The sequence below is a fragment of the Lepisosteus oculatus genome, chromosome 12 (genome assembly GCF_040954835.1).
Source record: "Lepisosteus oculatus isolate fLepOcu1 chromosome 12, fLepOcu1.hap2, whole genome shotgun sequence".
Lineage (NCBI taxonomy): Eukaryota > Metazoa > Chordata > Actinopteri > Semionotiformes > Lepisosteidae > Lepisosteus > Lepisosteus oculatus.
The window spans coordinates 12705939-12733746 of NC_090707.1; the positions used below are offsets into that span (position 1 = coordinate 12705939).

General features: G+C 37.4%; 1 protein-coding gene across 10 annotated transcripts in view; it reads left to right on the forward strand.

Moving 5' to 3' along the window:
* pkp4 (plakophilin 4) overlaps positions 1 to 27808 on the forward strand; it is an 84486-nt gene that overhangs the window by 16904 nt on the left and 39774 nt on the right. For 3 of the 10 annotated variants that reach the window (XM_069196934.1, XM_069196932.1, XM_015358747.2), the window contains exons 1-2: positions 2694 to 2771; positions 10313 to 10434. In XM_069196934.1, coding sequence (XP_069053035.1) covers positions 2747 to 2771; positions 10313 to 10434 — 147 coding nt within the window. In that variant the 5' untranslated portion in view covers positions 2694 to 2746. Of the gene's footprint in view, positions 1 to 2692; positions 2772 to 10312; positions 10435 to 11611; positions 11925 to 27808 lie in introns of those variants that run through there. The other 7 variants (XM_006636432.3, XM_069196936.1, XM_015358748.2 and 4 more) reach the window with 4 other exon arrangements.

Sequence of the window (27808 nt, forward strand, 5' to 3'; positions counted from 1 at the left end):
TGTTCCCACAATGGATTCTCATGACATCGCTATCCTTATGTCATGGTCTTCTCTGTCAACAGGTTATTTTACCCAGTCAAAAAACTTATGGTATATTCAGGCACAATACCCAAGACTACATTTTCCAACTCCATCAACCAGGTGAGAATTGATTAACCCATGGAAAAATGGTGCTCCATCCTACAGAATCCTAAATATTGGTAGCTTCAATATTGTGGAGCATACAGCTTGTACTGGCTGGGTGTGCTGGCCCAGTGCTCTGTTAAGCCACTTTACATTGGCATTTTATCCATCTGTATATTTCACAGAGATAAGTACATTTTCCATCCATAAAATATTTTTTGAACATTTCCTTTAAATACAGGGCCTTTGGGTTATGCTTTTGCTGTTATAACTGCAGTAGTTTTCAGCGTGCCAGCTTTGCTTAACTAGCTATAGAGATGTGAAGTGTCCCGTCCTCTTCATGTTGCAGTGCGTTAAAATGTTATCACCTTAACCCTGACAAACATTTTCTTTCCCTCTTTTTAACAAGACCTTCAAAACAAGCCTGGGGTTTCCCATGGGCTTTGCATTGCCTGCGAGACAACAAACCAGTGCTGTTTCCATGACATTGTTCTAGTGAATGTGAATTTATGTGACGTGACATGAACGAGGAGGAAAAAAAAGGTCATTTTGACTTTTTGCATGTATTACAACCAGTATGGTCCTGCAGTGCTAGTACCGCAGATGTTGATTGAAAGAGAAAATAAATGACAGACACCCTCCAGGAATCTGCTCGATAAAATATATATATATATTTGAAGTAAGTTTCAATAATGTGGAGACTCATGCTTTCAAGTTTTTGTTATTCATACATTTATTTTCCCAGGGCTCTGGGGGATGGTAGGATACGTGGGGATCCCGGTATCGTGACACTAGGAATTTGTGATTGTAGTATTGGTGGTGGGGAGGATTAAGACCACACCGAAGGAGAATGATGAGGAAGAAGTGCTTTAATTTAACTGTTGCTGCTGTCATTCTTATGTTCAAGTCCAGTATAATGAACTTACAGGTGTTGACTGTTGATAAGTGGGCAGCTTGCTAAGCTGATTGCTTTTCTTACAAGTGTGATTGATCACCTGGTGTAAGTCAGTTCATCTCAAGGTATTATCAGTTAAAGATGGAGATCTGAACTCCTTATTGGACAAATTACACTTCACTTTGTGGCAGTTACAGTCATTATTATACTGTAAGATTTGATTGATTTAGTTTTGTTATTAATTCATTTTTTTTCACTAAGATTTAAATATTGTATGCCAGCTATTTGTTTCAAAACTCTGTTTTTATACTAATTGAAATGGCACAAAGGAAAGTTGCTGCTAAATTATTCAACTATAACAACCATCCTTCTATTTTATTTATTAAGCATTACGTTCGGACTGTTTCTGTGCTCTGCAACCCTTTTCAAAATGTAAGTTGTGTTGTGTACTGCTTAAAATGCTAAAATAAATAAAACTTTGTTTTATACTGACATGTTTCTTGAATTTTAAATGGGGGGGGGGGGGGGAATACATTTCATTGAGTGGTTATTATTGCTTTTCTGTAACAACGGCATTTCTTGAGTAATTAAGCTTTCCTTCAGTGGGGAATTTTTTTTCGTGGGCTTCCCTTAGAGTGCTTGTACAGTATGTGGATGCTGGTTTGTACCCTTAGGCAAAGAAGTCTGAATTTCCAAAATGGGGAAAAAATGCAATTGACTTCTTTAAAACTCATTAAGTGCTTCCTTCTAACCACCCCAACCCTCTTGCCCTCCCCCCTACCAAACTTTTTACAATTTTTCTAGGGAATATCTTGTTGCTGCATTACCTCCATGTGTCATACCTTATAATTACAGTCATTTGAAGGCAGGGTTGTGCAAAAGCTTCAGCTTGCCAGATGATTTGTCACATAAACGTGAATTTTAGTGCCCGAATAGATTATACCCCACTTTAGAGGCATTTATAAGGGTATTTCCATTTATCCTGAAAATAATATCTGTAGTTGGAGGGCAGGTGGGTTGTGTAGGTAGAGGAGAAAGCTTTCCAGTAAATTTCCTTCTGGAAGCTACTGCACCGCAGTGGTGAGGAAACAGTGGGAAAGTGAACATGGATATTGCCTGCAGGATCTCTGCCTGCATGTAGGCAGCCTGTTCCAGTTTCTTGTTGTAATAAAAATCTTCATTAGCCTGAAGTGGTACCAAAGTACCAATTTAAAGAGTAAATTTTACAACTTGAGCTGTCTGCTAAAAATCTCTTTATTTTCCTCTGTAAGCCATTGCATTTCAGTACATTTTTTAAAGCTGCTTTAAAAATTGTCTATGATAGTCTGGGTAAAGCAAAAAAGAATTAGCCAGGGCCTGTGTAGGAGCAAGATTGTGTTCCAGATGGGAGTGGGAATGGTGTGGTGAGGCTATGTATGGGCTAGCTACAGGACATGACTTCTACTTAAGGGAGAGTCTGAACATTTCTGTAGGTATTTGTCATCCATGACTCTGCTTCCTCTTTCTCACTTTTTCAGGCCCATCCTTGTGTGTACAATGAGTTATAATGGGCTTGAGGTTTACATATTAAAGCATTTTTATCATAGGGTACAAGGTACGTTTACAGCAGAGCTGACCTGATAATCATTCAGGTAGCAGGAAATCCCCCAGTCCGTCAGTTTAGCAGGAAAAGAGCAACACTTTTTAAGATGCAGGACTACGTTCCCCTGACACATTCTTCTTCAGTTTATGTGCAGGATAACCGGGTATAAAGGTATGTTATTATAACCTTTCTGTTTTATACACTGAAATCTTTAAGCAGCAGATCAAATTCTGCTGTTTTTTAAATTCAAATGAGCATTTTTTCTGAACCACATTTCTCTTCTTCAAAACATAAAAATGTTAGCTCTGGCTGGAAAGATTCCTGAGCCCTAGGGTGTGTCAAACTGAAAGTAAAACATTTTTGGCTGTCAGGCGAAACTCAAACATTGGTAGAAAAATCCCAGAACAGCTTTGTTTTCCAGTGTGAAGTAACACATCTTGCTCAGTGGACCATTTTAAACCCTTTTTTTTCTCTGCTTTGTTTCAAATGACTTGTCTACTGGCAAACAAGTGTAAAGTCTAGCCTGTTGAAGTTCATTAAAAACTTCCGATTTGCTCAATCCTACCCATGTGTTTTTGTGTTTAAAAAAATTGCTCTTTCTCTAACTGCTCTGTATTCACAGCCCTGTCTGAATTAATCTTTGCTTCAGCCTGCCTTAAAAAGGCCGGTGTCTGTTTGTATAATGTGAATACACTTTGTGCTTTGGTGGGTCAGATTTTCTTATGCTTTTCAGTTATTTCATTTTAGGTTTTTCTGAAATACTTTATGGACTGGGTTCGGTGAAGTTTGAAAAGATGTGGTGGACACAAGTATTACCTTTATATCACAAAGTCAAGCCGTTGTTTGAAAGAAGCAATTAAAGTTCAGTCTTTGGGCTCTCGGCAAACATTATTAAAGCTGCTGGGAGCGGTGGTATGGAGGAATTGCTTTCTTCCTAAATAGCTTTTCTTTACTACCTTTGTTTTTGCCTGATTGGCCACTACTGTATAAGCGTTTAATTTAGCAGTCTGTTGAGGTGTGAGTAAACAGTGATCTTCCTGTGCTTCTCATCTTCTCTGGGGTTTTTTTAATAAGAAACGTGATGCGTTGCATACAATATATATTAAAGCTTAATTAGTGGGCCTTTTAAACACTTTTCACTGTGCTTGCAGTGGCTGTAATTTTTCTGTTTAACAATTCTGTGTGTAAAATAAACTTTCCTTTGTGACATTGATGCAATATTGCATGTTAAAAAGTAAAATAAACTTAAATAAGTGCTACTTCAGTATAGTTTCTTCTGCAAGGCTTTTTAGTGGAGTAGAGGAGTTTATTGCCATATGTATATTAGAATTCTTATTGCGGTGATCTCCTGGGACATGCACGTACTGTGCAACACCACACAATGTAGACAGTACAGTACAACATAATAAATAATAACAACGGGAATGATAAATATGTAGTAGTGAAAGGAAAAAAAAAACGCGGTAGACCATGCAGAAAGTGCCTAGTGCAGACGTGCATTGAGTCCGAGTCATTGCAGTTAGCTGTTCAGAATGCGAATTGCAGTAGGGTAGAAAGAAGTAGGTTTGCAGGTTTTGCAGAAGCAGTTTTGGTTTCTGTTGAGCACCTGGACACCAGAAGTTAATTCTTCCACAATAATGGTTTTACCAGTGGACTCTCTGTGTGTTGGGGTGAAGAGTAGAGGAGATGAGGGACTAGTGTTAGAACAGAAGTCTGTTAAATTGAGCCACTACTCTTCCAGGCTCCTTGTTCCTTCTGCTAAATCTTGTGTATCTAGAAGTCAATGGAAATATCTGATGTTTACTTTTTTTCTTGGATACATTTAGTCAAGTTAATTGAAATGTCAGTCAGTCTGCGTGGAGCACCTGACTGTTTCATTACTTGTGATCAAACCTCGTCCTCCTGAGATGTTGATTACAGAACTCCTCTCTATGAGAATGATGAATTCCAGGTACCTGACCAGATTCCTATGGGGTTACTATATAACAACAAAAAACTACAACAGTTTGGTCTGTATCTTGTTAATTCTCCAAGATAAGATTTTTATTGTTTTAAAAATCTTCTAGATTTAGACGCCACAGGTTACAGTAGTGAATATGCCCTGCGTTACAGTAGTGGTTGTCTTTAGCTGAAATTGTCAGATGAATTGCACATAAAACTATATCTGATCTCTCTCCAGTACATGGTTATTTTGTTGTTGCGCTAGATGCAAAATAAAGGCTATAGATTATCTTATTTTTCTCCTAACTGAAGTCAGATATGATAGTGCTATCAAGATGTATCTTGTTAGACATTCTTTTAACCTAAACCCAAATTAAACTAGAAGGTGAACTCTGCCTCAATATTGTTGTGATAAACTCAGAATTTGGAGCGTTTCTCTCTGGAATTAGCCATCCAAGCCTTGTTTGCAATTTATGAATGGCACATGGGCTAAATGTCTGATTTAGTTAGTTATTTGCCTGTCTTCAGGAAAGCTATTGTACTGTACTGGAAACTTTGCCCTGAAACTGTTAGTTCATTTGTAAAGTGCTACTGCCAGATTTTTATACCCAAGCCGGGTCAGCTTTTTTTCTTGTCTTAAGCTTCATTAACTTGTAGTTTTATGTCCCTCTTGCATCAGCGCCGACTAAATATTAATGAATGAGTGCCATTCTTTTCTGTAACACTTTTATCTGATAAATGGTTTATCTAACTCTGTTACAGATTTCCTTTCAAAACAATTAATCTTTTCACTAGTATGCCGGTTTCTTCATAATAACACTTAATGCCTTGTACTTTTGTCCTTTTGAGTGGCTTCAGTAGCTACAGAATTATGTTTTTAATGTTGATAGTAGGAAATAGGGATTAAATCCCTCCTGTTAACCTTGTTAATGGGGAATTCGCTGTAGACGTTTGTCATGTCAGGACATGTACTGTAGACCACTTGACGTAAGCAAGTAATTCTATTCCACTTGCAGAAGGATTCAGTGTTGCAGATCTGAAAGTGTTTAACCCTCGCCTTGCTTTCTAATGCTTTGTTTTCAACACTGATAATTCAGTGAAGCTTGTGTTTTATGGATAACGAATTGCTCATTAAAGCCATGTGTCAAGTGTGGGGAGTGGGGCAAAATTATCCCGTATACCTCTGTGCTGTAGAGATTTGTGATATTTGTCAGCTGTGGTCAACAAGATCTTGCAAGGGAGTGCGTGGCTCAGTTCATTTCGGTGATGCATGTTATATTGAAAGAAAATAGTAAATGGTTCTTAAGCACTGTGTCCCATTGTAGATATGGGGCTGTAATTGATGGGGCTTATTGCAAGTGAAGCCAGAGAGAAGCTGAGGGATGAAGTCATCTGACCTCATGATGAGAGGCAGGGTGGACCAACTGCAGGCGGGTTAAAACACAGCTGTTTCTTGGCAAAACCAGAGGAGATGGGGGGATATTAAATGACTTGTAAAGAGGATTTGGATTTGAATACTGTAATGTGCCAAGACAGCTTGGTTAGCTGCAAATGGACTGCCAGAGTTGGAGTAGCACTGCAGTGTTTTTTTTAGAACTGGCTAAAAGCAAGAAAAAAATTAAATCCCATTTATTATTTGATCCCTACAAAATACAGAACACTCAACCTGCTGTTTAAAATATATGGCTTTAAAAACACAAAAGGCTTCCGTGTTGTCTTTTGATGTTCTCCAGTTGGATCGCTGGACATGTCTCGTATAGCAGGCCACTTTCCCTTCGTGTCCATTTGTGTCTTCTGGCTTGTGTTTAACTGCCAATTCCCAAGATATCCAAAAGATTGACTTAGTCAAAGCCCCTGAGGATTATGAATACGCCCATTTCCATACTTGCCTACAAGTTCTGTCAAGCAAGCCTTCACATAACCCGATTTTTACGCAAGTCGGAAGTAATCCTTTCTTAGTCATTGCATGACTATGTGCAGTATTACCATTCATGACATTTATAAATAAGACATTTATGAAGTTTTAAATCCTGGTGATTAGATTGATTAAATATCAAATATAGTATGCATTAAAAATGTGCTGGAAATAATGAATCAGTGGAGATGGAGAGAGGGAGATTGATACACAGAGCTTGCCACATATTGGTGAAAACAAAGTGTCATTTAAGCATAAAATGGAGCCCAGGTTGGATGTCGGTGCTGACCACATTATGCTTATTCTGCACTATTCATCCATGGAAGGAACTCACAGCTTGTGCATTCATTGCATTATGCAGTTTTAGTACAACATCCCTTGGTTTCAATTTGACACTGTTAAACAATTTTGAATTGTTTTATTTTTTTTTATTTTCCTGTCTAGGAAATGAAAATGTCAGCATGAATGCTTCTAAGTCTTTTTCATTGGTGATGTTCAAGCTCACAGCTTCCCACCGTGTATATTTATAGGTTGTTACCCGTTATTTGCCAGGTGTGGACCCTACCTCAAATCGCCTAAAACTTTAAGTTTTTATTTTTTTGTGTTTTTTACTAGTCCCAAGAAGGTTAAAAGACCACGTTCTTCTTTTGTACCACCGATATGTCCTTAAGTATTACCTAGTAGACAGTACTTACTGCCTACACACAACACTGATTGTATTTGACATCTTTTAATTGCATCACATGTGCTTAATGGTTCTAAGTTTGTCTGGAGACGCAAGACTTCAGAGCACTCGGCCTTCTTGCAAAACCAGGACAGTTAATTTGTTTTTAAGAAAGAAGCAAAACTTGAAGAACTAGCCAGGTTACCTTTGTAACTGCCATGCTGCTCATTTGAAAACATTTTAAAAGACATCTGCACTATAACACAGACTGAGAATCAAGGGCTAAAGTGAGGTATGAATGATTGTGTACAGTAATAGACTGTTAATCAGCTAGTGAAAGTACATTTGTTTGGTAAGTAAAACTGGTTGGAAAAAGAGCAGTGCAGTCCTCTTTCTAGTACACTCTTGGTTATTTAGAGCCTTAAAGCTTCTCAAAGACTTGAAAGTCCAGGGTTTTCTCTTCCACTAAAGATAATTTTCTATGAAATCACATACATTTAAATAACATAACAGCTTATTTTTGGGGAAGTTGCTTTCAAACAATATGGTACAGAGGGGGACTGTCAGAATTTACAGGTATGATTTCTTTCTCGTAACAGAATATGGCTCTGTAGTTACTGGAGATGGGCAGAGGCGTGATTGTGAAAGAGCAGACGTTATTTATGGAAACAGGACTGGTCCTAGGTTTTCATGACAAAGCTGATGCTTAGTAGTATGACATTTTGTTTTGTGACAGCTGTCCATTGATCTGTGTTTTCTGGCCAGGGTACAAAAAATACCCTAATTGAAAGGGATATAATCTTAATTATAATTCTTAACACTACTAATTTATTGGAGGTTTAATTTTTCAGGATTATCAATAGGCTTGTGGAAAAAGCATTTCTTTTGTTTATGTATGTTACATGATAATAACAATGAAAAGGTTGCTAAAGTACACCAAGATTGGAGTCTAAGTGCGTGATTTTCATTTTAAATAGCTTTTAAATAGCTATCTGTCAAGTCGAAAGATTCCGAAAAGTTGCATTCCCTTTGAGAAGTGGAGTGTGCACTGCAGCTAATAACTAGTCTTACAGGAAAAAGTCGAAGACTAACAATTGTAACACCCTAATGGGTTTTCTGTACTAATGCTCTTCAGGTTGAAGTATTTTGTTAAGTTGTTGTACCCTAGTCATTTTTGTTTCCTTAAATCTTTTGATTTCTTCCCACTCGTTTTTTGTTAGTAAGACATTACCTTACAAAAACTGTAGTTTCTATAAGACATGTTATCTGAAAACGTAAAGCTTTGTTTTTTTATTTTCCAACTACCAACCTCCCTTCAAACTGTAATTAGCTGACAATTTTTGTGTGAGATCCTAATGTAGTGAGAAGTATTAATTGCCCTCTGAGTTTAGAAACTGAAAACTATATGAAAATGAAAATGCATCTGAGCTAAAGTATGAGACCACAGGACCGAGATGCAAATTGGGGCTCTTGAATCAGAGATTAGCATCACCTGTAAACTCTGCTCGAGGGATTGATTAGGCAAAACACTCAGAGGCTGTGATGCGAAGTGAAGAGCAGCTTGTCTCATTTCATAATTAGCAGGGTTTACTGGGGAACAGAATTGGTTGATGGTGAGTTTAAATGGAAGTCACACAACTTAGAATAAATGCCAAAATTGAAGAGCCCTATGTATATTACAGTATACACAATCGAGTGTGTTTCAAGTTTCCTGGCTAGAGGCAATGTTGCATACTGGTACTACTTTGTGGGGGCACCTATTCTATTGCAGATCTGACGTCTTGCAAATCTATAGCTTGTGTGCAGTTTTGAAACCTCTGATGATACTGGGTCACTTTAAGTATTGAATGTATTGCAAATCCACATAACATTTCTGATCCTACAGAGAGTTTGATTGGGCTGACTTGTCCCTCTGTACGACTGTCGGCTTCCATTTTTCTTTACTACTGATATACAGAGAAGATTGTTTTACAGGATTAGTAAATGCACTAGCTGAATTTTCAAATATTCTGCGAATAAAAGTTCACTTAGGATAAAGAAGTGAAAGCTGCGTTGAATTTCAAATATAAATTTGCTTTTGCTTTTACTCTTTTACTCTTCCTGCCTTTTCCTTTGTGGACTAACAGATTTTAATGTGTTTTTTAGGAAAACAAAAGTCAAACACCAATAAGAAAAGAATATACTTTGGCATGCATGACAGGTTTATGGTTGTTGGAAGAAAGGATATGAAACAAGTGTCAGGATGATGAAACTATGAAGACTTAAATGTGGGTAGCCCAATGGAAGACCTGCTGAGGGTGGAGGGGCAGGGAAGTGGACAGCATTCTAATGGGCTGCAGATTTAGATGGGTCAGCAGGACACAATTTGCCCCCTGATCACGAGTTAAAAATGGAGAAGCCAGCCTAGACTCTTAACATTTTCCTGCACGTAGTTTATGCAAAGCAGGTTTCTACTGCAAAAGAAGAAATCTGTCTAATTGTAGATGTATTTAGGTAGTTGCACTTTTCAAAAGCGATACTGAGACTAAACATTTTTTTTGCCTGCCAGAATAAAGCTCTCTGGATTTTCTAGTATGCTGTATACTGTATTTATATATTGGTGAGTGGTTTGTTTTGATCCACCATCACCACCCAGCTATCTGAAGATTCAAAAGGTTTCCATTTATCCATCTTTTTATCATTTATGATATTCAGATATTACTTTCTGCTGAATAGTAAGAACACATACTATAAGAGTGCATAGTCTGAGATCTTGGAAGAAAATATCATTGTACATTACCATAGTTGGCTAGTTTTGAGCATGCCACTTCTAATGCATAAATATTTACAAATGTTTTTCACATGGAAGTTATCAGCAGCTGTTAATGTACTGCACTTTGGGGATTAGATACGAGATGGTCTATTCTACTGAATGCGTCTGTGCCCACAACATTGCTTAAAATGGATGGAGCCCAGAAGCCATATTTAAATGAAATAAGCTTACCAAGTCAACAAATCCAAAGCCACAAATTTTCTGTTTCAGTTAGCAGTTGCCCCCTATGTCCTTTTGATAGACTTGTTTGTGTGTTTGTGTGTGTTTGTGTGTGTTTGTGTGTGTTTGTTTGTGTGTGTTTGTTTGTGTGTGTGTGTTTGTGTGTGTGTGTGTGTGAGGGAGTCCTGCAGTTAACAGATTGTGGCTGGTTGTGTTTACAGGAGGCATGCCAGCTCCTGAGCAGACCTCAGTGACAGAGGAGGGGCTGATGCTCAGATCTTCCAACGCAGGCATGGAGTCAGAGAGCACAGCCACCAACATTCTTGCTTCAGTCAAAGAGCAGGTATGTCAAGCTACTATCCAAATACAGTCTTAATTCACCAGACTTGATGCTGACCCCAAACTTGTACACTATGGGTCTGGCAAGAAATATTTTTTTCTAAGTTTTAGAATGCTTTTTTTTATACCCACCCAACAATGAAATAGCCACTTATGTGCTTACCAGTTCTTGCCGCACAGCTATGAACAGCACAACTGCACATGGGGAGATTGAGGAAGTGTATTGAGCCAGCCAATTTAGAGCCACTTGTTTATTAACATGTGGAAAACACCTCCATACTGGAAGTGCAGTGTTGATTGGAGGAGAGGCCTGTCTCTCGTCGATAGCACAGTATGCCTGAAACCACCAGGGAGGTTGCAGGGGACACCACCTCACAGAGAGAGTTCTGGAAAACTACTACAACTACCCCCGGCAGTGCTCAGCTGGTCACAGTTGGCTAGTGATGTAACCTTTGATTACAGAGCTCAACCTGTGCTTGGGCGAGTGGCTTTCTTTTTAAGCCACTCAGGAGGCCCCAGGCAAGAAACATTTCTGATGTTGGATTGGTTTTTATAGCAGTGGCAGGGCCTGTGTTAAATTAAAATCTCAACTAACCTGCCAATCCCAAAATAAAAAAGCTCAGTGGGGAATTTTTTGTTTGGCTAATGCTTATTGATTCTGCCCAGATGAAACCCACCATTTATTACTGTATTTCTCATTTTCTATTAGCAGGTGTGATCTGTTTCATTTTAATCTGGCCAAGGTTTTTTTTTTTTTAAACTTGGATGTTTGTGTTTTTATTTGACCAATTTTGTGTATTTTGATTTGTCCCTGGGAAATAGTGAGCTAGCACTTTTTATGATAGTGGTACTACACTTAGTTTTTAAACACCCTAGCATACTGTACTATTGCACAGACGATTACTGTCATAGGCTTTTTCTCAAAGAGGATTGTACTGCATTTGTTTATTGTGGTGTGTGCGCTATCCAAGAACTATCAAATTAAAACCTTGAAATTGTTCATTTTTAGTAGAAAAAGTGTGTGAGTGTCATGTCCTTAGTTCGGCAGCAACTCCCTTCCTGTATGGCTGTTTGCCATGACTTGGAATGCCCCAACATCTATTGTTTACTCACGTCAACAGGAAGTGTGTTCCACTGGAGAACACCTGTTGATGTAACTTCCCTTTATGGAATTATACGCCACAAGTTTTCACCATGCTCCGTGTTTAGCTGTGGAGGGCTCCACAGTTAAATCTCCTAAATGAGGACACAGTGTAATGCGTGATAGGGAATTGTTGTTTTTGAGACAGTAAATGAGTTTCAGTCTATGGATAAATTCTTGAATTTGGATAGACTGGAGGAAACGGGGTGCAACATGAAGGTCGCCTGCTTTTCTGTAGGAGTGTTTTTTTCCAGAGGCTTTCCTGCAATTGTAAAAAGACACGCATTCGAAGGATCTTGCGAGTCTAAATAAACTAGCCTGAGGGACATGGATTTATAATGTGCGCTGATGTGGTGAGTACTTTTGAAGTGAGTTAATCACTTTTAAAAGTGCATGAGGACCATGAATATTATTCATATGAATATTATTCAGTTCTGTCTCTTGAAAATTCCAAACTGAACATTATCTCATGTTGGGTATTAACATAACGTCTTTCACAAAATATAGTTTCTGCTCCATTTAACTTGATTTTTGTATCTATACTAACCATCTTACAATTTTTTTATTTTTAGTAAGTACAAAGACTAGTAGTACAAGTAATTCATTTAAAAAGGCAGCTTGTCTTATGCCTGAAAATATTATACTTTATTGACAACTATCTATATATTGCTGCTTAGTTCAGGGCATAGTTGCAGATCTTTTGTGCTTCATGTCAATAAAGCACATTAATAAGACAGAAGTGAAAGTGAGGTGTTCTGACTTTATGCTAGCCTGCTGAATTTGTTTCCTCTCCTGTGCCATGACAAGATTCAGAATAATTTGGTATTTTACTCTGCTTCTTACCTTATTTTCCTATAACATTTATTTTGTTGACCAGAACATTTTCTAGGTTTTTTTATGTAACATTCTAAAATTGAAATTTACCCTCTACTGAAATAAAAAAAAATCTGAAAGCTTGCAATAGGGAAAGTGCCATTTAGGGTCAAAGTGCTGGTTTTATATTTTTACTTAGTATATGGTATTTTGCTATGTGCATGCATCAATAGAGTCTTCTTTCTTGTTTCAACAATAATAAAAAATCATTACTTTCATGGCAAACAGCTGGACTGCAGCAGGGTTTTTATCCTACAATTCTAATAGCACTGTCCCTGATCATGATCATTTAGAAAAGCTAGATAGAGCTATAAAATAATTATACTGCATATTTAAGGTCATTAAGAACATGTTTTAGAAAAGAGGTTTTGAACCCCTTGTTTAGCAGTATAAAATTCTGAACAAATGTAAAAGCTGCAGTTTTCCAAACTGTTTGCAGCTAAGGTACTTCCACCTTCTTTTATAAAATTGCTTTTAACAACAAGAATGTTGGTAATCGGAGGGAAGTATTATTACTGTAAAACTGCATTTATTGCTTTCAGTATTGCCAGTCTTCTAGTAAGTGGCTGGTTTTAAGTTGGGTCACACCTCTAGTGTTCTTAAATCCTTTGTTCTCCCTAACTCAAAGGGGGACTGCTCCGCGAAAGAGCAGGTTTCAGCACTTTTTCTTTTGTCACAGTTTAGAGTGGCTCACTTAAGCAGCTGTGTGTTGCGTGTAATTTCATAAAGGCAGCTGGCAGGATGTCTCAGCTACTGTAGGTGGACCTGGCTAGGTGAAGAATTTTAAGTTATCCCTCCCTCACAACTGCGAGAAATGGTTCCCCGAAGAGATCTGCTTTGATTAAATTCTACCATATAACTTCTTGTCAAGCCTACAGGAAAAAGAAATGTGTACTTCTGTTGCACTTCTTTAAACTTTGTTCTTAACCTACTGAAGGTTAAATTTTATGCTGGTTTGAAATATACTTATTTTTTTTAAGTCCTTGGAAAAGTAGCTGTTGTAGTTACAAACCCGACATCGAAGCCTTTGTGTTTATGTGCATGACAGTTAAATAAAACCAAATGCATGAGGCTAATTGATGGCTTGGTTAGCAGAGCTATGAGCTTTGCTCTTTCACTTAAGTTAACAGCCATGTCCTTCTTTCAGCTGAAAGCGTGCTTTTCCAGTTCTGTCATGTCTGTTAAAAGCGTATTAAGGAAGAATAGCACATCCTTCTAGTGGTTTCTTAAGGTCAGACATCTGTGGCCTGTTTTATCAATCATTTGTGCACCTTGTTTCTTGTCGTTTCCCTGTGTCCACCCAGTCCTGATTCAGAATGAGCAGAAACTGTTGTCAAGGAGGCTTCAGAAACAAGGTCCCTCAAAGCTGTAATTAGAAGTTCTTGCCTATAATTGGTGACCATGAAGGCCCTGAAAATAAAAAATGCCCTGTTGTTCCAAGATTCATATCTTGTCAGTAGTTGCTCAGGATGTTTTACAGAAAATGTTTGTGTCCTAAGTATATGAAAGTATAAATTTGAAACGGAAAAGGAAGAGATCCTTTGTTATATTTTGAGTTACAATTTTTTTGTTACAAAAGCCAAAAATGTGTGTGTGTGTGCTGTATATTTGGGAGGGTGGAGAGTAGGGGGTACATGTACCGTATGAGTACATATTCATCTATTATATTTGATGTTTAAAGAATTAAGGTTCCGTCATAGTTGGTTAAACACACCATGATGCTAGCAAATTAAAATTAATATGCACTGTAAATTAACTGAGCTCCGGAGCAAATATTGTAGCCAGCAGGAGTGGAAAAGCCGTACTTCATGTGTTTAACCCTTCAGCTGTCCATTACAAGGCAGGTGTGACACTGGGGTTTTATCACAATAAAACCGCCAGACTTTGCAAAAAAAAAAGAAGAATGAATACACTATATAAGCTGTCTGGCAGCCTCAAAGAGCCTCAGTTTTATCTCATGTGGTTTTGGTCACCAGAGCCTTCCAAAGAACTTGAAAAAAAAAAACAACAGGAGGACTGCCTGTGTGGAATAGACAAATGTAAAAATGCATGTGGTCTCTCAGTTTCCACCTCTTATACCATAACCTTTATTCCCCCTAAGAAGGGGTATATTCGGATTTAAAGGATCAGTTGCACATAAGGAGGGTCCAATGTCATATTTTCATTTGTAACCCCTCTAGCTCTTCTAATTACTAGTAACTAATTGATCCAAGAATCTCATCCAGCCATTTTTGGGAAAAAGCGTGGGTGTTAGCTTCAATGGCATGGCTGAATAGATTCTTCCAGGCTTTCGTAACCCTTGTATCAAGAAAGTGTTAGTGTACAGTACAATGGAATTGAGTGCACATAGATTTCACTGTTGATTCTAAAGAAATCCTTTTGATTGACTGTCAAAGATTTTAGTTCTTTTATTGTGTTAAATTAGAATATCTGTACACAATGTTCAAAATGAAGTATTTCCTCAGTTTTCTTATAACATATCTTGTTTTAAATTTGATGATTTTTACTATAATATATCCCTGTGTTAGCCTTTTTTTGTTTCATCGCGTTGTATAGCAATGGCAAATGATGTCAGTGCTAAAACCTAAATCCTTTTAATCTTTTTCAAGCTCAGACTTTAAAATCTGTAGTTTCTGTAACCTGCACTTCTATGCATTAAATATCATCAGCCAGTTCTTTGATTTCTATCAAAATTGTTCAGAAATTTTTGCCTTATTATTTAATATGCAACTTTTCCTTGCCTGAGGCATGTTGTCAGTTTCCTGTGTAATATCTAATACATCAGCCATTTCCCTTGCACCCTTTACTGTTCTAATTTAGATTTAGATTTTTTTTACTCTTGATATTAAGCTGTTCTGTGCTTCAAGCACAATGTTTTGAGAATGTTGCAATTCATTCTGTAATGATTTATCCTATCCCATTTTAGTTCTCCTGAACTCGTCTCATTCCTCTTCTGAAATTCTAAACCTTTGCTTTAGACTCGATATGTACAATTTCAGAGTATACTTCAAAAAAAAATTCCATATTAGGTTCAGTTTCCTAATCATTTTCTTATGGTCTTTGTCACTCTTGTCTTCATTGAAAACATTAGTAAGTTTTGCAAGAAAGCAATTGCTAACCATATCAGCAGCTAAACCAAAGAGGTAGACATCTTTGGGGTTCTTTTTTCTAGTCCATACAAAAAAAGCGGCGCGGTGGCTCTGTGGCTAAGGATCTGCGCCTGTGACTGGAAGGTTGCTGGTTCAAATCCCGTGGCCAGCAGAGGAATCCTACTCCGTTGGGCCCCTGAGCAAGGCCCTTAACCCTAACTGTTCCAGGGGTGCCATACAATGGCAGACCCTGCGCTCTGACCCCAAGCTTCTCTCCCTGTCTGTGTGTCTGTGTCTCCGTGGAGAAAAGCTGGGGTATGCGAAAAGATGCATTCCTAGTGCAAGAAATTGTATAGGGCTAATAAAGAAACATTATTATTATTATTATTATTATTATTATTATTATTATTATTATTACATTAAAAATAAAAATCTCCCACAATGTCCACTTTTTTATACATTCATCTCTGATTTAATTCTATTAGACAGCAATTGATAACCACATCTGGTGGTCTGTAGCATTTGAATATCTGACTCTTACAAATGATACGCTTCTTAATGATATTGCCAGTTCTACTTTGCCAAATCTCGATGCTGTTCTCACAGTTAATATAGGGTGCTATTACTGCTTCGGTTTTCAGTTGTGCAATTGTAAAATAAAAGCCATGTGAGTGAATATTTAAAAAAAATCAACAGCTGCTACAGTAGGATGGCAACATTATTATAATAATTTTTAAATTTTCATTTAGCTTTCCATCATTTTTGGAATCATTTGGGTAGAGATTTTAATCTGTGTGAAGCAATTCATAGAACTGTTTCCTTCGTTTCCTTACCTCCAGCTATTATTTAATCCGACTTTGATTTTGAAGTCAATGAGTATTTTTTTTATAAAAAAGTGTTTAGTCAGCAGATACACTGAGGCTCATTTCTCTTCAGCATCTTATTTTGAAAATTTCTCACAGCAGAGTTTTTTTTTATTTACCTTATTAAAGTCCATTACGCCATAGGAATTTCACTTTTGCATTAACTAACCTTTTACTGTATGGGCATTGGAGCATGCAAATGCTTTTTGTATGTTTGGCCACATTTGCTTGTCTTAAGCCCCCCCCCCCCATTTTGAGTAAAGAAGGTTATCCTGGAGGTGAATTTAACATGGACCTGGTACATGCTGTTGATCCCTCTTTTCAAGGTTTACTTTGTGAGAGAAAAAATAAAAATCCTCCATTGAACACATAAGCAGTTATCTTCAGAATTATTTTCAAAGATCTGTTTGCTTCCCTGTGCTTCCCTGGTCTGCTGTGTTATAGTAGATCAGCAGTTCTTTCCACAGTTTTGATATTTCTTGCTTATCTTGGAAAAATAACTCCTGAAAAACCCTTGCCCGTTAATTGAAAGCATTCTGCTTTGGTTTAGGAATATATAGTAATTCTTTTTCAAGTCTTCAGAAACGCAGAAGCATGGTACGAGGCAGCGATGGGGTTAAAGTCATTCCGCCTGCTTCTGCTGCAGTATTTTAGGTGAAATTTGTACAGGACTTCAGTTATCACCCTCTGCCCATTTTTGCACATTTTCTTCTGTTTTTCTTGTGATTCAAGGGAAAGGCGCTGAATGCACGAGCATGACTATCGGTGGTAATAAAATATTGAAAGCAGGTTCAGTTTGGAGAAACGAATGAAAATGTGGTGCTGGTGAGTATGTTACTGCAGAGACAGGCAGAGGAGAAGAGATAATCTCCTCAGAATGTGACGTGACAGGAGAGAAGGGTGAACTCTGGTGCCTGGTGTTCGGCTGATACACAGTAATTTGGCATTGGCATTAAACCTGAAGACATTGCTTTTCCTTAACGATGATAAGAAGAATCAACGTGAGGAATATGTGGGAAGCAGTCATGGAGAAAGTTATGCAGTCAAGGAGAGTACTGGATGGACACCGTGCCAGGATAGTTCTGGGATGATTAGTGCTTCTTGCAAATGGGAAGGATTTTCACTGGTGTTTTTTTTCCAATACAAAATTGAGGATTCTCAAGGTAACCAGAAACACTTTTCCTGCTGTTCTATTTTTGTAGGTAGTTAAAGGATAATAGGCCATTGGTGATAAAATAGACTGAGTTTTTTTTTTTAAACCTTGTAGTAACGAATGGTAAAAGAAAAGAGAACCATCAACTGTGGTATTTAAACAAAAATGTCAATAAAATGTGAAAATAAATTGTAATATGTTCATTATTAGCCTGTTAAATAGTTTTCATATAATGTTTCTTTTTATTTCTTTTTGTGATTTAACAGTGTTACCAAAGGTTGAAAAGAGTGTGTTATACAATTATACATTCTTGTGCTGGTCTTCATGAAACATTTGTCCAAATGTTTTCATTCTTCTCCTCTAGAAGTGTTGGTATTTTTAACACTTTTCCACTTGGAGATCTTTGTTAATAGCTCAAACAGAAAAAGTAATCGCTGTGGTGTGTACAAGGTATATACTGTACAGTAGTAGTTGCAACTTTTGTAACAGTTTTCTGGTTTGTTGTTTCTGCCAATTGTAGCAATTTCTGCCAGATTTTTACTCACTTTAAATTTCTATTTCAGATTTTTCTAACTTTTACCTACTTGTACTGTACATATTTGTCCTTTGCACAGCTGAATAAAGGGCTAAAATGTATGTCACCTTGAATAAAAGTGTCAGGCCAAAAATGAATTCATAGCAATGTATTGTTTCACATAAGGAGTGTGAGTTGGTAGGAGCCTGAAGTTATTTGTTGGGTTGCAATGCAACAGCATCTGAGCTGTAAATATGTTTTACATTCCTGCTGAGGGAAAAAAGTGGCAGTTAGAGTTGTTGGAATTAAATAGCATATAACATGTCGCTGTTTTTTTGTATTTGTACACTCCTCCATATGGATGAAGAAGTTTAAATCTCATTTTAAATGAACCAGGCAGGGTGTGGATTCAGAATTCCTAATCATAAATTGTCTGTGTACTATTAAATGTGTAATAGCCTGTGAAGACCGTGGGTGTCAGTGGTAATACACTTCTTTATTTTCACAGCCTTGGATACACATTTATACACTAAACCAAAGACAAACACACACATCCTTTCCTATTACAGAGCCTGTCGAAGGAACAGCAATCAACCTGTGAACACGGCATCCATTTGCTTTACTCTCCACAATTAGCTTGTTTCTTAATAATAAAATCCTTTGCTAATGTGTCAGATAACCCAACAGAAGACTAAACTAAGAATTAAAAAAATCAATTTGTGGTGCATTATATTTTTAAATAATAATAAAAAAGCAGTGCTGCATTGCACAGTGCAAAAATGTCTTTTACTGCTCATCAAATAGTTTTTCCAAATGTCAAAGCTATGGTTCAGTCCTACAGTGTTCTCGGTAACATTTTCATGTATTATCACTTGTCTCCTCCACTCAGTACAGATGTGCCAAGATACCCTTCTAATCACATCACTGAACACAGGAGTGGCAGCTCCTTGTTGTATGGTTTTAATGATCCACTGTGAACTGCGGTCCACATTGAAGTCCTTGAAACTAGGATGGATGCCCTTGATGTATTCTACCTTTTTGTCAGAAATGTATGAGATTCCCCTTCAGCTACATGGCTTTTGTTTTACTTTTTCTTTGCATTCAGTGAAGCACATTGCATGAGTGTGTTTTCTGTAATTACTTGTTTGAATATGCAGGCGCATTGTCTTGTGTAAGTTAAACATATGGCTTAATTAATTTTGCTACCTCATCAAGTTGAAATCATTAGCTGGATCATGCCAAACATGACATGAGGCATATTGTGGTTCAGCATTGGAGTAGTTAAAGGGGAAATTCTGAATTCCGATTCCTGGATTCCCTGCAGCTATTAGTCCCTACTATAATCAGTTTTTTGCTGCTGTAGGAATACTGAATATTTTGTAGGGTCTAGGATTAAGAACATGTTATTTTGAATCAATCACTTAACATCAAGGGCTGGAGATTAAGTGATGAGGGATTTTTTTTTCTTTTAATGCAGTCCAAAGGCAATATGGGGGCATAAGGACATATGGAGAAGAGATTTACCTATTATAGTTACCAAGTGGCAACATCCACTTGAACAGTTGTGTTCTGAAAATGAAGAAAACCTCTTGATAATTCCTGGATTATTTTGAGAGTCATTATTTTGTAAAAAGTTTTTTTTTGTATGTGGTTTCAATAATGCATACAACCCATTTTTTGGTACACCAGGAACCATTCCAAAGAGCACAATGAAGTATGGGTTATCACTGACTCTGCTGAACATTGCAGATTGTGCAGAGTTGCTAAGGTTCAGTTGACATTTCTGGGTATTTCCCTTGGGCTGGTTTAGACCCATAAAGAGCATCACAAAAGCTTCTGTATATCCCTATTCTGTACTAGAATTCCACATTTATGTACAGTTAGATCTTTTACAATCTAAATCTACAGACAACCAAATATTTCTTCCTGTTTACATAGCCATTTTCCAAGCCTCATTTGATTATCAGTTCATAATGCAATAAACCTAGAGCATTCAGAATCACTTCCCAGGCTCCACTGTGTTATCAGCCTGACATCTCAGGATTTCTAGATGGGAAAGCTTCTTTGAATTTTATCAGCTTAATCTTACAGCGCTCAGCAGACATCTGAAAGATCGGGTCGGTGACATAGGACTTTGTTTGTCTGTCATTTTCTTTTCTAATTGAAATATACAGGTAGTGGATAAAGATGAAATGCCTGAATAACTGAGGGACAGTAGATATATTGAAAGAAAGGGCCTCCATACACCTGTGACTTGTCTGTTATTTAAGTCCATAATATCCCAGCGTGCCTAGAGTCATGAATAACAATGCTGACAGGATTGGTTGCCTATAATTATGACTGGCATTGCTTTGGACTTTGGCACAGTGTGTAAAGGCTGATCTGGCCACACAGCGAAGTCGATTTACTGACAGCAAAGGAGCATTTCCAGTTTTTGTCCACTACCTGTAGCTGTCCTTCATTTTTGGCTGGTTAATCCAAATAATACAAAACACTTACTGTCCTGTTTAAACAGCAGTTACAGACAACACTTGCGCATACAAATTCCAGAGAGTAACCTGGCTTTAGAGGTTTTTCTGTGCTCCGTATTTTTTTTCCCCCATCCACAAAGCCTACATTTTGTGGCAATCTGTTAGGAAAAAATGTGATTTGCGGGAGTGTCTAGTATGTTTCATATTCTGCCAAGGGCTCTGAATGAATCCGGGTTGAGCAGTCGGAACCGTTCTTCTGTTTCCCTTTAATTTTGGCACAATTAGCCAACAGACTGTGCCCACAAACCCCTTCCTGTTTACATTTCAGACACTTCATTGATATTCCTCTCATGCTAATGTCTTCAACTGTGATACAAGGACATACGATATTACAGTGTGGCTACAAACTCCTGGAAACTATAAAGAATGTGCTTTCTGTTATATATGCAGATATAACTAAACACCTCAGCTATAATTTGATTTAAATGAGTGTGTACACATTTAAAATGTAATGGCAGGTCTAAATTTAAGAATCAGTACTGTTCTGTCAAAAAATATACAGTATGAAAAATATTTTTCAATGCTTGCATTTTTCTATCTTGTGATATATATTGTGGATTCTTCAATTTCTAACTACACAAAAAAATATTCAAGTCAATACAAAAATCATGAACCAAAATGAGACCAGCAATTCAATTTCTGAGATTCTGAAACTTTTTGAACCCCAGTATAGTTTGGGATATTCGTCTGTGTTGGTCCCATGACTTGATCAACTCCGCCATAATCCCAGTAGAAAAGCTAAACCCCATTCCTCATCTAAGATTGAGGAAAATGCAAAAGATACTGCATTCCAAATCTCTTGCAGGCACATTAATACATTTTCAACAGTGTGACTTTTAGGGTGTACCGAAGAATTGAATTCGGTGGCGTAAGTGATGTCACCCCCTTTAATTTGCATGCATGTCTTTGTTACAGCCAAATGTTAAAAACAGTTAAAAGAAAAACAGCACAGGATGAAAGGAAAGTAGGAAATAGAAATGTGAACATCAAAGTAAATGGAGTAAATGTTGGAATAAATGAACCAATGTCAAAATGAATAATTCAGTGTCAAAACGTGTAAAGAAATGATGTGTAGAGAAAAATATTACTCAATTTTTAATTTTGGCAAAAAGTCTAACCTGAGTTTTCATTTGAAACTTAAATTGTATACTGCTTCATTTAAAACAGTTGCTCATTAAGTATTGTAACACTAGTTTCAAGAAGCTGATTAAAAAGGTTTTGATCTATTTTGCCTTTTTGCCTATTTGTAGGATCTGTTTTCATTTTTCATTCCTCTGTTGAGGGGGGTGGGGTGGGGAGCTGTCTTTGAGTTTAAGTAGCGTTTTTAAATGAGGATATTTCTTCTCTCATACCCATAAATTACAGTGCAGCTATCATATCAGTGTACACTGGTGTCTCATAATGTGCTTTAGTTCATCACTCATTGTGACGTATGCAGTAAAAATAAGAAAATGAAGAATAAAGTCTACAGCCTCAATTCTTTTGGGGACCGGGGCAAGTTTTGCTTCTTGAAAGTAGTATATGGAAAGATTCCTGTCATGGGTCATAACAGCACAGTGCCACATTCTTCTAAAAAATGCTGTTGACTTGACAAGACAGAAAATGTGCAGCATCTTCTTCTATGGTTACATTTCTTCTTCAGAGATCAGTCATTTCCACTGCAATAAGAAATTTGCTGCCTCAGTGGTTATGATGCAAGCATTGAGGATCTATTTCCGTTTCTCCTTTGGAGGCAGGATGGGATTGGTCTTTTTCTTAATAATTGATTAGAGTATTGACCAGGCTATTTCAAGGTACTGGTGTCAAAGGGATTCTAATCTATTGACCTATTTCAACAGTTTTGGTTTTGAAATATATAAAATTACCCCTTAGTAAGACTGGTTTACACCAGCTCATCAGCTGAAATGTCTAAATGAATAACCTGCTTAACAGTTCAAATTGCGGAGAATACTTTTCTTAAGGTTTAACCTTGAAAACAAAACAAATCTGGTATTTCTTGCTCATTAATGCTTGTTTTTTTTCCCCCACTTTAAAAAGCTAGTGATGTCCAAAACCTGAATTATGAACAAAAAGGACAAGAATGATCCAGTATTTCAACAACAATGTTGAAGAATGAATAAATCTGCTCAGTTGGTGATACTTATGTTAAATCCAGATTTGGATGCTTCTTGGCTGCAGTTGCATTTAAACTACATTTCCATAATACATTTACTAAAGTTACAGGGGAATTGGTTCATAATACTTTAAAAAATCCAAGCCGTGGGAGAGAAAATTTTGTGTAAAAAATTGTTGTTAATGTATTCTCAAAAGTCAAATCTAAGGGAATAATATGCAAATGACACTGGTAATTCTTATTATTGACTTCCTCTGCTTTTGGCTGTAATTCTGAAAAATAAAACTCAGTTAATTACCAATCTAGGCATTTTGTAGTCCTAATCTTTTGATTCTGATGGCTAATTGGTTTTTTTTCTTTTCGCATGATTAAGATATTTTGTATTGTCGTGTCTGTGGAAGTGAGGAAATAACCTACTGTAATACAGTGAAGTAATCCCCAGGATAATTTTAGAATTACATTTGGTGAGTTACATTTAACTTCACTGTTTTGTTGTTGAATTCTGGAGTAAGAAAAAGCATACTGAAATCTCTCTACCCCTGAGGGACGGCTTATTTATTACTGCAGTTTTTCCCTCTGCTTCATTGATTAAACATTAACAAGAAAATGGCAGAGTTACTTTAATCCAGTGAAGCCAACTGTAGATTGATGCGTCATGATTTTAGATTTCATTTAGAGAATTAATCAGCATCCTCCTGTCTGATCATTTTGATATACTCAATATTTGGAACAGCCTGTTCCTTCTGATTCTTGTTATATCATTTGCAGTACTGCCAAATGATCTGTGGTCAGGAATGCTTAAACTGGTATTTTGCTGCCCTGTCAGTCTGTGATCACTTGGCAATGGGATTGCCCTACCAAATGTTCTTGTTTAAATAAATCCCTCTCTTATCCTAACAGAATGTTTTAAAGGGGAACAGGACCATTCTCAGTTTCTGAGCAAGGATCTTAAGAGTGGGCACTATTTGGAGGGCTATGCATCCTAGCTACAGAGCTCTCTGTTGTGTAATTCAAGATTAAATGGATAAAGTGATGTATTTTGTGTCGTCTGATTGTTTTTCCCCTATAATTGAACAGGATCTGAATCAGCATCATTGTCAGAAAGGGTGGCAGACCTGAATTTGAAAGGCATTGTGATCATCACAATAACTGAGCTGATCAGATAAAATTCTTGGTGCAGCCAGTCGATTGGCATTGTCTCCCTCTGATGCCGCTATATATGTGCTGCTTCTTTGGGATTTTGGGATGACATTGGACAATGAGTGCTCAGTGTGAAGTATTTGTTTGTGCAGTAATTGGTGCTGCAATTTTTTTCCCCTTCACAACAGGAGTTATCATTTGGCTCTTGATTAAAGCATTTTTCTCTTTATTTGGCGTGCAAGTATATTGAATTTTACAATGTTAAAGATGAAGTATAGATTGAGCCGCTGAAAAATAAGAGTAAGATGTCTTTTCTTTTACCTTACTCTGCTCTTGGTTCATTCTTGTTTTTGACCTGTATTGCTGTATGGGGGGAGAGACTTACTATACATACACTATACATATTATTCAGTGTGTATATAAACTAAAATCTGCTTAAAATAAGGGTTTATGTAGGCTTGTCTTTGTTGTCTTTTATCAATATGAAGGCTAGAAATGTGTTAGAACACATAGAAATCTGTTAATTTGGAATGTGTACTATAAGATCTTAAAAAGACTGATGGTTGAGGACATTATCATCATCGTTATTGCCATCTGCAGTGCTAGCAGATGCAGGAGGAACAGATGGACAAGAATTTTAGCCACAGGATGGGAAACAACCACCACTCTGCTGGTTATAAAGCCCTGTAAAAGTAAGCACTTTGAACTGCATTGCGATGCCGTTGCCTGTTTTATGGTGCACAGGTGCATAAAGCAGGCTTTGTAAGATCATATGTAAGGCCTGGTCTGGTGTTAGGTGTTAGTTGGGAAGAAACAAATATCTTTCATTATACTTCGTTGACATCAAAATGGGTTTTCTTGGGATTGATTTTTCCTATCAAACCACTTTTGCATAAAACATCTACTTTTTGTATTTTGTATTGAACACATCCTTGTATGGTTTTTCATCACTGAATTTACAAATTCTAAAATGTTGCTGGACTGATATTAATATTATTTTAATAATAATAATATTAATTTCTGCATTCGGATATTCAAACTAAATTTCCTTAACATAATATAACTAATATAGATCAAAATGTGTGTTTTTTTATTTCGCCTTTATCCATTTCAGGATCTTTTTTGAAGGTTGCATAAAAATATTTGGTATGTCCCATGTGGCTTCACTAGTAAATTTTGATGGTCATGGTTTCGAGTTTGGATGATGTCACTAGCTGACCGTGACTGGAAGTCCCCAAGCAGTGGTGTATGATTGGATGAGTTTGGGGTGGGAATAGTCAACCAGGGCTCTCTCAGTTCTCAGTGACAGTGCGACTCCTGTGGCCTTCTGTCTACATCATCTGGTAAGGACTGTGCTGTCTGTAACATGTTAAATAATGTTAAAGGGTCTCTGAAGTGGATGGGTTGTTGGAGTCTGTCAAACACTTGCTCATTTTGTAACCTGCAGGTTTGCAGAGTTTGTAGGTGTGAGCTGTGCTGTGAAAAAAAATGAATCAAGTGGGCATGAAAAATATAGTAGAAATAATTGGCAGTTCTCAATTACAAAAAACAACTTTCAGTGTTTCTGTACCTTACATTACTGAGTTTCTCAGCTTTGTGTTTTACCAGTGGGCATGGTAATGTGTCCTGTTAGGCTTCGAGAAACACAGAGGAACTGAAGTTTGCATTCTGTGCAGTTATTCAACTTCAGTGAACGACATGTCCATGCAAGGGTTGTTTGCATTTGGCCAAATGACGTACACCAAGACAGACTACCAATATTGTCAATTACTGTGCCTGTATTTTATCTAGATCCAAGTTGTTGGTCCTCTGGGAATATCTGAGACTGTGGTGGAGGAGATCTGGGGGAATGTGTGGCTTTAGCAGTATAGCCCTCATCAATAGGGAACAAGGCCTTATGTGCACCTCAGTTCAATCACTGATAGCCACTCGCTCCTCTGTAGGGAGAGTTTCACGTGAAGTATCATCAGTAGAAGCAGTGACTCTAGGGGTCTGTCTTCTATGGCTGCAGGCTTAACACAATAGTTACTGTTACTGACAGTTTCCACCAACTGCTTGACTGCTACCGGCACTATCGCTTCATTCTTATTTTAACTTCTGAAAAAGTAGTAAACTATTTAATTTATTCAATTTTTCTTCCCACATGGATCATTTTGTTTCATTGCTTCTGGCTAGCTTTGCCTAGGTAGTCTATAACATAACTTTCTCTAGATTGATGACCCGTGTGTCATTTTCGGAAACATGAAGTGTCCTGGATAGACAGAGTGGAATAGTTTGTGTGCCTAGCATATTTACTGTGTTTAAATAGCTTTTGCTGTAAGACTGTTTCTTGATATTTTTTGATGCGAGTGCATGGGCTGACTCTTAGCTGATAGATGTGAGTATGGTTAATCACAAAAGGCCTCCAACTGAAATTGTTAAATTCATGCTTAAACCATATGTGAAGAAGAAAAAAAATGCCGATCCTATATGACACCTGCAAAAGCAGTGAATCATCATCATCCGGCAACTTAACAAGTAAGGAGGTCTTTGTAAGGCTTTTATAGTTACGACCACTTGATCAACTCCAGCTTCAGAGGTCAGAGCCTTGCAGCACTGCTCCCTAGGCAATGAGGAATTCTACAGCACCAAAAGACCCGTTTCTTGCCATAGGAGAATTCGGCACTACAGAGGTCCCATGGGGTGGTGTCACCATGTTTAAAAGCCTTAATGCCACAGAGCCTTTTTACTGCTTTTTACATTGCTGTCTGTGATCCCTGTGCTTATTTATGGCTCACAAATTTTGATTTGAATTTTGATGTATAGGGTTTCAAGTCAGCCACAATGGACAGTATTACAGTTTGAATCTGGCCTATTTTTTGTGCGGTCTTAAAACTACTATGCAGTGTTTTTAATTAAGAAAGCCTACTTGTGATTCTGGAAATCAAGGAACAAGTAGATAGAAGTTAATTCCGCATTAAAGGTAGAAAGAAGAAATCAAGGAGACCAAAATGATAATGAGCCTTCTTCAGGTGTCTTGAAATTGGATAAGTTGCACCTGATGAAGGATCCTGTTTTTATCTTTGTCTCCTTGTTATCATGGAATTAACCTCTACATGTTCCTTTTGCAACTTTGATGCTGACACAGCTCCCATCTTGAATCTCTTTATGGATATCTCTTGAAAATGTCCAGTGACTATATTTCCCATTTGCTGCTTGTGTTTGCTACAAATATAGTGTAACATTGACCAGTGACAGAACTACATTTTTAGAATCTATAACACTTCCTCCACCAAATAAGCATCTTTCAAGTGTTTTCTGACTTTTGGTGCCCGTGCAAAACTGTGTCCTTCACCATGGGGTTCTTTATGTGGATTACAAACCTCAGATCCAATACGAGTGCACGTCTTTGCTTTTGTCTGGTTTCTTTTGGTTTGCTTTTACAGAGGATCTTGGTTGTTCTCGGTGTCAAAGTGAAGAAAATGAGCTGAGACAATTCCTTGGGAGAAAATATCACAATCACAGTGTTATGTTGATTTTAATGGCCCTATTTTCTGAGATACTGGCAACTTACAGCCACATGCCTTAAAAATCATCGTGAACAGTATCAAAAGGGCCATCGACTCCATTTTTCATGCTCACGTTTTAGAATATGGTATTTTGTCATATGCCTTCTTTAAAAAAAAAGGGCTACAGTGTGATTGGAAGTTTTAGCGGATGGCACCATGCTTAAATGCATCTGCGTCACCAGTCGTTTGGGTCAAATAACATGTAAGGACTTGCAGGCAGTGTTTTGTGAAATGAAGCCATCTGGGTACCCGTCAGAGTGGAGTTGAGCACAGTGCCAGCTCCAATCATTCTGTCCACTTTATAACCACACTGGCAGAACTTGTAATCCTCAGTGCAGATTCATGGTTTTGAAACATGGTGATAGCCGCTGACGTTTCGATAAACTCATTTTGTCATCCCCACTCAGAAGCAC